This window comes from Phocoena sinus, chromosome X (assembly GCF_008692025.1).
Source record: "Phocoena sinus isolate mPhoSin1 chromosome X, mPhoSin1.pri, whole genome shotgun sequence".
Lineage (NCBI taxonomy): Eukaryota > Metazoa > Chordata > Mammalia > Artiodactyla > Phocoenidae > Phocoena > Phocoena sinus.
The window spans coordinates 91,505,837-91,517,337 of record NC_045784.1 but is presented as its reverse complement, the minus strand read 5'-3'; the positions used below and the strand labels follow the sequence as shown (position 1 = coordinate 91,517,337).

The 11,501-nt window shown below is 36.3% G+C and overlaps 1 protein-coding gene and 1 non-coding gene across 2 annotated transcripts in view; both read right to left on the bottom strand.

Annotated features, from left to right (window-relative positions):
- Positions 1-335: 335 nt before the first annotated feature.
- The window catches only part of DNAAF6 (dynein axonemal assembly factor 6), a 37,699-nt gene continuing 26,533 nt past the window's right edge, over positions 336-11,501 (bottom strand). Inside the window, exons 5-6 of the mRNA XM_032621028.1 lie at positions 5,207-5,292; positions 336-465 (exon numbers count right to left, since the gene is read on the bottom strand). Coding sequence (XP_032476919.1) covers positions 336-465; positions 5,207-5,292 — 216 coding nt within the window. The remainder of the gene's footprint in view (positions 466-5,206; positions 5,293-11,501) is intronic.
- On the bottom strand, positions 1,576-1,648 carry TRNAK-UUU. Its single transcript has one exon. It is a non-coding gene; the product is annotated as a tRNA-Lys (tRNA).

Here is an 11,501-nt window from a genome sequence, read left to right as displayed (position 1 = left end):
TCTTCAAACTACTGAAATAAGTGGACCAACGATTTCATGGTCATATTTCAGTTATTTAGCTGACCATGTAGTAATCTAATTGGTTAGCCTGTAAATTCTATCCAGCTATCACTATAAAAATGGAATAGGTTATTAGTATGAGAAATCAGCATTTCCTACTAGATTAATAGAAATGACTGTAAATGATGAGAATAGCATTAGAATTGAATTTAGGCCCTGCCTGAAATATGTCAGAATAATAAAGAGAAGATAGAAAACATTAACCAATTTTTTCAAAGTTTTTTAAATTTTTTATCAGTGGTATTTTACCACTTTTCCTCCTTATTCATGTTGTTTCAGAAGAAATTAATAAAATCCAACTCTCGTTTCATAGTCATGGTGACCTCGAGAGTCTCAGTTTCAGCAATATAGAAAGCTTTGGCATTGTTGCATTCCACAGGATAGGGAAGAGTTAACAACAGCTTCCTAAAAAACAAAACAAAATAAAAACCTAGAATCAGTGATATCAAGACAATGGGAAGCAATATATATCACCACAATGTTAGGAACCAAAAAACTATTTAGTATACCATTTTTTTGGCCTTAAAAATCCAACCAGTGGTTTTGACCACCCCTCTTTTTTTCTAAATTGACCTCATTTTGCATTATATACACATAGTCTCAGGCTATGTTTATTGGCATAGAAATAGAACCATTGCAACTTTAAGTTGGCTGGATAGATCTATTGCCGGTCATACTTATGTGTAGATGGAATGTGGCTGCCTGATAGAAACCTGAAAATTGGAATGGTTCTAAATAATTCTGCTAACACAACTGAGTCTCTACTACTACATTAGGTGTAGTTATTGAAATTCAGGCCTGGAATGATTTCAATACCAGATCAATGAAAGTGCTTCTCTCTGCCTGTTTCTGTTCTTTCTACTATACATTGGCAAAAATTTCCTGTGAGAGATTGCTGAGTGTAGTTTGCAGTTTATGGCTCAGCTGCCGGATAATTGTATGCTTTAGATGCATGGTTGGGATGAGACATCCATAATTCTGTCATAGTGGTATGAATCTGAATTATGCATAGGGTCGGCACATGCTGGTATCTGAAGAAAATTAAATACATGAAACACTTGTTACCTCACATTCTCAGTAGAGAAGTCTTGAGTATCTCTATAAAAAGTGGGCAGAAAAGCTCTGTTAGAAGGTATAAGGTCCAAATCAGTATAGGAAATGTGGTAATTTTTAGGGGTACTTATTGAATACTTGTACAAAGAACTAGTATTTGAAAACAAAGCCCTTGAAAATCAATTGCTTCTTTGCTCATTTGCAAAGACCTAAGTTCAGGAAACTGGGCTCATTAAAAGTATTTATCACACATCTCTGGAACCTATAGGAGGAATTTTCTGTTACTCTTGCTCCATTCCAGATATTTGGGGTAGGAGAAACAACTCTCTCCACTTGAAGTAATGAAATCGCGATGTTTCTTAATATACCCTGTAATATTTGGCATCTCAAAAAAAATGGGTGCAAAAACCATTGAGTCTTTTTTTTTTTTTTGGCCATGCTGCACAGCTTGCAGGATCTTAGTTCCCTGACCAAGGATCGAACCTGGGCCCACGGCAGTAAAAGCACCAAGTCCTAACCACTGGACCACCAGGGAATTCCCGAGAGTCCATCTTTTTAAAGTTGTTTACAGTATAGGTTGTACTAGAGTTAGATTTGCTTTATCCCTTATTCTACAAATGATAGTATATTCACTTTTAAAAGAAAGCAAAGCTCAGTGGTGGTAGCTTCATTGCACTAAAAGACACCTAAAATCAGTTGAAGAAGGAGTTCCAATGATAATGTGCACTTCTCTCTCCAGAGAGAAATAAATTCAAAAGAGACAGTGGCCATTGGAATGGTACATTTATCCCTGCATTTTTGTCTAGTCCTTAGTAGTACAGCTTCCCATACTAAAATTTTGAATAGAAACTGTGCAACTTATTTAGGCTCTTAGAAGAAGGAAAATACTGTGTGATATCTGAAGTGAGAGTTATATTTAAACAATAAAAAATTCTACTAATACTTAATCATATACAATTCATTGAAGAACAGGACTGTATTTTATTTCGGTGTCCCCCCAGTGTCTAGCAGACTTCATAAATGTTTGTTGACTGAATGAATAAACGAATGAAAAGCAAACAGGTCACCACAAAATGATATTTGAATAACTGGTATAAATTAGTACTATAATAAAATATGAATGAACATTTAAACCCAATCCCTCTGCCTCTACTTTGAAAATATATTTGCCTTTTAAGAAGCTACAGTTTAGTCACTGATCAAATGTTTATCCAGTGTTAATTTTCATTAGAAATTATTTAAATGCAAACAATAATATATGAAAGTAAAACCCCCAAATTATCTATACAGTGAACTCCATAGACTCACATGTTTACATTTATATTAGAGAATTCAAGTTGATGTTTCTTTTTTTTTTTTTTTTTTTGCGGTACGTGGGCCTCTCACTGTTGTGGCCTCTCCCGCCGCGGAGCACAGGCTCTGGACGTGCAGGCTCAGCAGCCATGGCTCACGGGCCCAGCCGCTCCACTGCATGTGGGATCTTCCCGGACCAGGGCACAAACCCGTGTCCCCTGCATCGGCAGGCGGACTCTCAACCACTGCGCCACCAGGGAAGCCCCAAGTTGATGTTTCTTGCAAGAGATTTAAATAAAGGACAACCTTGTTCTGTACATATTCACATAATGCACTTTTTATTTTATGTAGTTAATAAATTATTTGATTTACATATCTGGGATAAAAAAAGGACATGGCTTTTTTAATGTTTCCTATTGGAGACATAACTATTTTCAAAGAAAGTGCAGAAATAGCTACTGAGCTGCAGTTCACTATTCCATTTAGAAAACATTTTTTTAGGTGTTTACGTCTTTGAATATCAGCCAACTCTCAATCTATTGGGTTGGCCAAAAATTTCGTTCGAGTTTTCTTGGAAGACATATGGAAAAACCCGAAATAACTTTTTGGCCAATGCAATAAATCAAAGGAGCACCGCAAAGGTGAGATAATCTAAAGCAACACACAAACAAAAATTAACTCATATTTGTCTTCAGAGTGTGTTTTTATTATCACATTCAAGGAATTCATTTATGATATTCTTAGAATTCATCTTAAAAACTAATGAAACCCCATATGAAGATAAAGTCAGGAGATTCTGAGACATTATACCATTTCCCCTATCTTTCTTCCTTTCTATCTACTCCATGTTGGGAATCTACACACCAAAACAACGTTGTAAAAAATGAAGAATTCAGCAAACTGTTTTATTTCTTTTCGATCTACAATGCTAAAATTCTGTTTTATTTATAATTTTAATGCAGTTGACTATCAATAGACTGATATTACTAGTCAATTCAGTTAAAATAAATTCACTTGTTTTGCCTTATAGATACATTAGCAGAATGTCCGCTCTTATCTTTCTTGGAGCCGGTAAGCATAGTGTTACAGGTGTCAAAGTTAGAAACTAAAGAAAGTAGATGTGAATATCAATAAACTAAAAAAACAAGACACATTTCCAATAATACAATTTCAGGTAATAGCATGGCTCCAAAGCATGTTCAAGTGTTTAGGAAAAGTGATAAAAACTTTAATTCTATCTTCTGTCTTCTATCTTAATTAATGAATCTTTTTCTTAAGAGACAGTACCTTCATGCACTGAGCATTTAATGTATAAGTACTGTAAGATCCAAATGACCTAGTGCAGGCTACATTCTATGTGGAAAAATATCTCTGTGTGAGTCTTTCATTTAGTGAGCTCTGATAAATATCTGGAATGACAGCATAGCCAGAGCAGCTGCCTAAAGATGGATGGAGACAGTGAGAACTGCTAGGGGAACGGAAATTAACTCCATAGTGTGTAGATATGTGTGTGCTTTTAACAAGTGCACAAATATCATGAAAAATTTGACTGTTCATTTAACCAACTTTCCTTGCAAAGTTTGTGTGGAAGAGTAAATGCGCGTATAACATGTAATGGAAAAAAAATTACAATACTCCTTGAAGTGAATGGTAGGAATAGGGAATGTAATTTTTATAATATGAGACATTTTTTTGAGTGAATACATTTTTGAAATTATATTAAGTAATGAGAAAATATTTGATATGTATTCATCTGTAGATCATTTGGGGTTAAATGCATCTACTGTAGAAATCAAGGTTAAGCTATGCATGTTATGTTGGGTTGTTTACACACAGAAGTCTTTTGTACCAGAGATTTAATTTTGTTATTTTCTTGAAGCCCTACAATCGACAAAGGACAATTGTAGGTACTGATAATGGAAGGAATTGTAGGTACTGATAATGCTAGGAGCTGACTGCTCCCCGCACCCAGTTTGAAATGTCTGTGAGTTACAAAGAATCACTGCACTCAACCAAAGTGTGCTCACTGCTATATATCCAGATGAAAAGTGAACAAAGCAGTGAGATATTTAGACATTTTATCTAGCACCTGCCAGGTTCTATAGATTCCCTCCTTATAGAGTTAGTTTTGAGAGACAGGGCTGATTTATCCAGGTTTCAAGATAAACATTTTTATCAGAATTTTACCGTATACATTGTGTTCGGGGAACATGATTTGAACTTGTATAATAACAAGACTATTTTGAAAATATCAAATGTTTAGTTGAATTATTCCATTATCATCTGCATTATTTTTAAATGTATTCATGCAACTTGAGGATCTAGTGATAAATTAGCTGTTAGAACGTTTGTTTTAAGCAATTGATAAGACTTTTTGTTGATTTTTAGATGAATATAATCAAATTTAACCTTAGAGCCCCACAGTATCCAATATGCTTAAAGATTGCTTCTTTCATGCCATCACTGTACCAGAAAGCTACATGCAAGACTTACAACTTAAGAGATTTTCACCTCTAGCTATTTTTCCTGACAGATAAGCAAACTGTATCTGAATGTCAAGGACTATTTCTTGGTGGTATCAACCTAATCCAAATGTATGCATGTAAAGTAGGAAAAAATCTAGGTATTTACAAATATATGTTTATATTACCTAGATCAAACATCTGAATGACTGACTTTTTCACTTTTCTTCAGACTTTAGGAGTGATACAAAATAATTATGTACACCTTTATAAAGGATATTGACTAAAGGTTCATTAATATTATAATATTCATTATTCTAGTTCTAAGTTTTACTCACTTATTAGGAGTACGGAGGTCAAGGGTCATTTCCTGAATGTTGAGTTCAATTTCAGAAGTGTTCGTATTTGGCAGTTTAATTTTAATCTGAAAGAGAAAATGAAAAATACTGTTGTCTTGAGGAACAGTTAATTTGAAGAGTGCAGTAAAATACAGGGGAATGAGAAGTAATACTTATTTAATGCCGACTATGTGCCAGACTATGCTCTTTCCTCGTAACAATCTTGAGAAGCAGGGATTATTACCCCCATTTTACAGATGGAGAAACCAAGATACAGAAAAGTTTAGTGAGTGACCCAAGGCAACTGTCTGTAATTTGACTAAGGTCTATCTGCCTCCAAAACTATTATAGAAACACTTTGGTTACATGCCTGTACATTCACTGCTTGAAGGTGCATACTAGTGCACCTGCTAGAGTTGGGGACCTTCAACTACTTTTATATCACTGGGTACTTTGTATAAAAAGTGGTTAGTTCTCATGTTGGGTGTGGGTTGGTGATGCCATGTCATAGTCTCCTGGTATAAACTCCCATACACATTTCCTGGAGAAATGCAGGGGTCCAGAAAAGTTGTTAACAGAACAAAAGAGAAATAACAATATGACCCCTACACAAAAATGGGACTATTTATTGATTTAGTAAGATTTCACTTAAAACTGTCTCATCTCAATTATGAGCTAGAAGACTTGAAATCTTGGATATCTGGTGAGTTCAGAGTTGGAATAGCAAGCATAAAAGCAACAGGTTATAAAGGAAATACATATCAAATAAGTAGTGGCAAAAATTAGAATTCCTTATAAGAAGCTTAAAATAGGCAATGGTGTTTTTGTGATATAAAGTATGTGAATAAATACATGTCTGTGAGTTATATTTTACTTTATTGAACTGTATATAAACAAACATTTGTAAATAGAGCTCTACAGGTCCTACTATCTAAATATATCCTTTAGTTAATATTTTCATTAAACAAAGAATTACCTCCTAATTTATATTTTGAAAATTCATATCTTCTTAATTAGAGATGCTTTGAATGAGAGAAATAGAACATTTCTCAAAGAGGTAGTTATAGGGGCTCTACCTCAAATTAAATGAGCAGTCTACTGGACAAGAAAGACCTATTCTTACTTCAATAACATTCAGATCTGATAGTCAGGTTGAGATGTTCTTTAGTTGCAGGATGACTCATTTCACCTGGACTAAGAAGTACAAATATTTGCTTCTTTAGTTTGAAATGTTTATCTCTTTCAAGGTAAAAAATTATTTCCCCAGGGTTGAAATGACATTTGAGTAAGGAAAAAAAAATTATGACAAGTGAAATTTAGATACAACTTTTGGGTAGAACTTCAAAGTGGTTCTTAAAATTGTTTGCAACTCTAGTTAAGGGTAATTCAGAAACAACTCATTAATTTTTCCTCTTGAGGAAATTAAAATTGTGTACTAAAATGGTTTCAGAGGAGGGACAGGAGAAGGAACAAATTAAGTTCCCTAATGATACACATTAATATCTCATAAGGTAGAAGATTCAATGAAGAGTCAACAGAGAAACTCCTCCTGAAACATGAATCAGACTTCTTCAGAAATACTTTTATTGAATACCTGGAAAATAGACATTGTTATTATTGACTTCAAACTGACTGTATCCAAGACCTAACTTGTCCAGTATTAGTAAATACAGTATGTCACTGACCAAACAAAGGGATTGATGTTCCTCTCTTTACGTAGGAGGCAAACTGAATTCATTTCAAAGAAAAATTATTTTAATAGGTAAACTAATGAAAATTGCTAAAAATGTTATTGGGAAACTTTCAACCTTTTGGGAGCTCAACCTTTGGAGTCAAACTTGGGCTTGAATTCTGGTTCTGTCACATATTATTGCTTATTAGTTATCTATTGTTGTATAACGAAAACCAATTATACTTCCTCCCCCCTTAATTTAATGGCTCAAAACAACAATAAACTTTTATTATCTTACACATTTTTCATAGGTTAGGAATTCAGGAGTGGCTTAGCTAGGTAGTTCTGGCTTAGTTAGGGTCTATCATGAGGTTGTGTTTAAAATACTGGCTGAGCTGCAGACATCTGAAGGCTTTACTGGGGCTAGAGAATTTGCATCCAAGGTGGCTCACTCACATGGCTGTTGGCAAGAGGGCTCAGTGTTAGGGGAACCACTGACCAAAACCACCCGCCCTGGCCAGGCCCGACAGTAACCACTTGCATGAGTTATCTTACAACAGGAGGTCCTGGTAAGGAATGCGGAACTAACAAGCTACTACCAACCGAAGAATTCGGGAAAGGTTAAAAGGAGACGTCAGTCCATATGTCCTACCAACCTCCCAGAATCCTCCTTGCTGGAATCCATCTTGGCTGAGCCATGCGCACACCAGCAAGAAGGACCCTGAGTCAGAGTGACTGGCGAGAGACAAGCTGGAAACTAACCCCATTACCATAAAACCTGAGGCTGAGAGCCATGTGGCAGAGCAGTTCTCCTGGGTTCCCTTGCCCTGCTGCTCACCACCCAGGTGCCCCTCCCCAATAAAGTCTCTTGCTTTGTCAGCACGTGTGTCTCCTTGGACAATTCATTTCTGAGTGTTAGACAAGAGCCCACTCTCGGGCCCTGGAAGGGGTCCCCCTTCCTGCAACATCTGTCCTTCACCACATGGACTTCTCCATAGGACTTAGGGCCCTGAGTGTCCTTACGACACAACAGCTGTCTTCTCCCCAGAGTGAATGATCCAAAAGTGTGAGACAGAAACCATGCCTTTTTAAAAAATGTAGCCTCAGAAATTATACACTTTCATTTCTGTAATATCCTATTGGTTATACAGGTCAGCCCCATTCGATGTGAGACGGGACTACACAAAGGGATGAATATCAGGAGGTGAGAAACATTGCGGACCATCTCAAAGCCTGGCTACCACCATACCCAACACTAACTTCAATTTACACTTCTGCCTTCCGGCCTTATGAATAAAAAGTAACAGGAAAAGAGTCCACTAATTTAAAGTTTGTGAGATCCCTTTTTTCCATGTTCAGCCTGTCTTCGGGCAAGTAGTTGAAACTACTCCTTTAGTCTCTATAGGAATTCACCTTGGGGCTTTCCTAGAAATGGGTAAATGTAGGTCAAATTACTTACAAATTATTTTTCATTGTCATTCATTTATTCTCCTCTATATGTTGTAAAAGAGCTGGCTTAATATGCCAAAACCTTTGGGGTGGGGTCATTAATGTGAGATTGTCATTTTGAGTTTTAAATTTCCTCTTTATTGTCTTGTTCTTATGCAAAATTTATATGACAAGGTGGTTCTTAAAATCTATAAGTGACTAATACAGGCTCCTCAGGTCCTCTGATGAGTGTCTTTGATCATATTTTAAGTTGTTTGAAAATTGAAATGAGAAGGCCAAACAGCAAGTGTTCATTTGAGATCAACCATTTTAGGCTTCCTCCTGAACTGTCATTTCCTGAATGCCAGAACAAAAGAATAAGTGATACATACCTTATATATATAACTTGACCAGTCTATGCTACCTACTGAAATTTTAGTGAAGCTTAAGATATACAGAAAAATTTGGCCTGTCACTTTGGAAGATAGTCTTACTTTACAGGTTCTAGATATTGTAAAAATATTTTCATTTGACAGAAATACAGCAACTACCTCCAATATACTTGATTTTTAGCAAAGAAATTAAGACTATATGAGTTTCCATTTGAAACATAACATTAGGAAACTTTGATTAACAGAAAAAGTTTGGGTAGGACCCATTCTGAATTGCTTCAGTGATTTAATTTCCCATTGTTTTACTATGGAAACGCATGTGAGATATTTTTTCTATTGCAGCCATAATAAATATTTTATAAAAACTCTCAGGAACAATGATAATCTATAGGAAAGTGAAAAAATTTAAAGGTGATGGACCCCCTACTTTGAAATTGTTTAAGTATTTACCTCTGGAGAATAAAAATATAGAGGTATGTGTTCTCCAAAACTAGGACACAAAACCAACAGATATCTTTTAATATTAATGGATACATTTTCTATGAAGTTACCATGGTGAAACATTCCAGTACTATACAGCCATGTCTGTTTCATAAGATCATGGAGCATGACTCCTCTCCTCTCACAGGAGTCAAGAGTAAGCTCAGCTCATTCTGGAGTAAGAACACTCATCTACAGGACCTTCATACTTCTATTGTTTCCCACACTCAACCCCAAACGCAGCCTCACCACCGTTATCTGCCTTGAGACTACCAGAACTAAATTCATTATACTTTTATCTCTATGTGTCAAAATACAGGAGCCTCAGATTTCCAAGTCCTTCCTTATCACCTAATAATTACCATCTGGACTTCTATTTTGTTTCCATTTCCTACCCCTTACCAACTCATGTAACCCTCCCATATGGTCTTCTGGAACACACAGTACAACATCCCCTATTTCATAAGCCTCTTTTAATATTCTCCGCAATTTTTCTTAGTTTAACTGAAATCTGGATCTCCCTTGATGACAGATTCCCTTATAGTCTTCTCAATTTGTGCCTATATTTTTTTCCTCTCAATCCCCTTATATCACCGGGCCTGCCCCCTTCCTTCCAGCTTTTTAAAATAAACCTCATGTCTTTCACACTATACCACCAATTACCCTCCTTGTTGCAACCATCTACCAATTCCTGGGTCAGACCTCCCATCCCAATTTCTCTAAGAATAGTTCTTTGTTCTCTACTGATATTTCTACCATTAACTGCTGTCTTAAGTATTGGTGACTTAAATATCCACTTACATAACATTTCCACCATCCTAGCCTCACTTCCTGATGAGGTGAGATGCCTTCAGGTCTTTGAACAAATATTGCCTTCTCAGTGAGGTCTTCCCTGATCATGCTATTTAAAGTTGCAGCCACTACCTACACTAGTATTCCATATCACTGCCCCTTGCTTTTTTCCCCTTCACAGCATTAATCACCTTCCAATGTACAATAAAATTTATGCATTTATTTTGTTCATTTCTCTCTCCCACTAGTAAGTATGCTCTGTGAGTACAGTGATATTAGAACCGTACCTGGCACATCATAGGTACTCAATAAATATTTGTTGAGTAAATGAATAAGTGAATTTATGCAAAGATGTTTCAATATTAAGAAATTGAATTTACCAATAGATCAAAAGTAAAAACATCATATGATTTCCACAAATCTTAAAAAGACATTTAATCAAATTCATCATCCATTCCTGCTTAGAACTCTTAATAAAATCAGAATAGATGAATAGTTCCCTAACACACAAGCCAAAATTCAATATTGGGCTGGACGAGGAAACATTAGAAACATTCTAACTGAAGGGAGAAATAAGAAATAATACCATTATTTACCACCATTATTTAATGTAGTTCTGGATGCACTAACTCATGCAATTAAACAGGAAAGAGGGCTTCCCTGTTGGTGCAGTGGTTGAGAATCCGCCTGCTAATGCAGGGGACATGGGTTCGAGCCCTGGTCTGGGAAGATCCCACATGCCACGGAGCAACTAAGCCCGCGCACCAGAACTACTGAGCCCGTGTGCCACAACTACTGAAGCCCACACGCCTAGAGCCCGTGCTCCACAACAGAAGCCACCACAATGAGAAGCCCATGCACTGCAACAAAGAGTAGCCCCCGCTCGCTGCATCTAGAGAAAGCCCACATGCAGCAACGAAGACCCAACGCAGCCAAAAATAAATTAATTTTTAAAAAAGGCAAGAAATAGGAGGTAAAATTATCATTATCTGAGGGAAGAGCATTCCAACTGGAATGAACGCAAGAATCAGGAAATAACTTGACATACTGAAGGCCAGGGTGGCTAGAACGTAATGAAAAAGGAAGAAAATGTGGTATTAGATGAAAGTGAAAAAGTAGGTAGAGGTCAGATCACATAGAGCCTCATAGATTAAGATAAAGATTTTGGATTTTGTTCAAAGTACAATAGGAAGCCATTGGGGGTTCCGGGCAAAGAAGTGATGTGACCTGATATAACACTTTTTAAAAAGGATTTCTCTGGACACTGTGTAAAGTTTTCAAGGGATCAAGAGTGGAAGGAGGGAGATGAATCAAGAGAGAATCATAATGGTCCAGGTGAGAGATGATGGTGGTTTGAAAGATGATGGTGGTTGTGGTGATAATGACAATTAGGTGGATTTAGAATATATTTTAAAAGTAGAGCCAATAAGACTTGCTGATGAATTGCATATGAGGTATAAAGGAAAGAGAAATAAGGAATGATTTAAGTTTTTAGCTTGTGCAATTGGGTGAATGTTGTTGCCATCTCCTG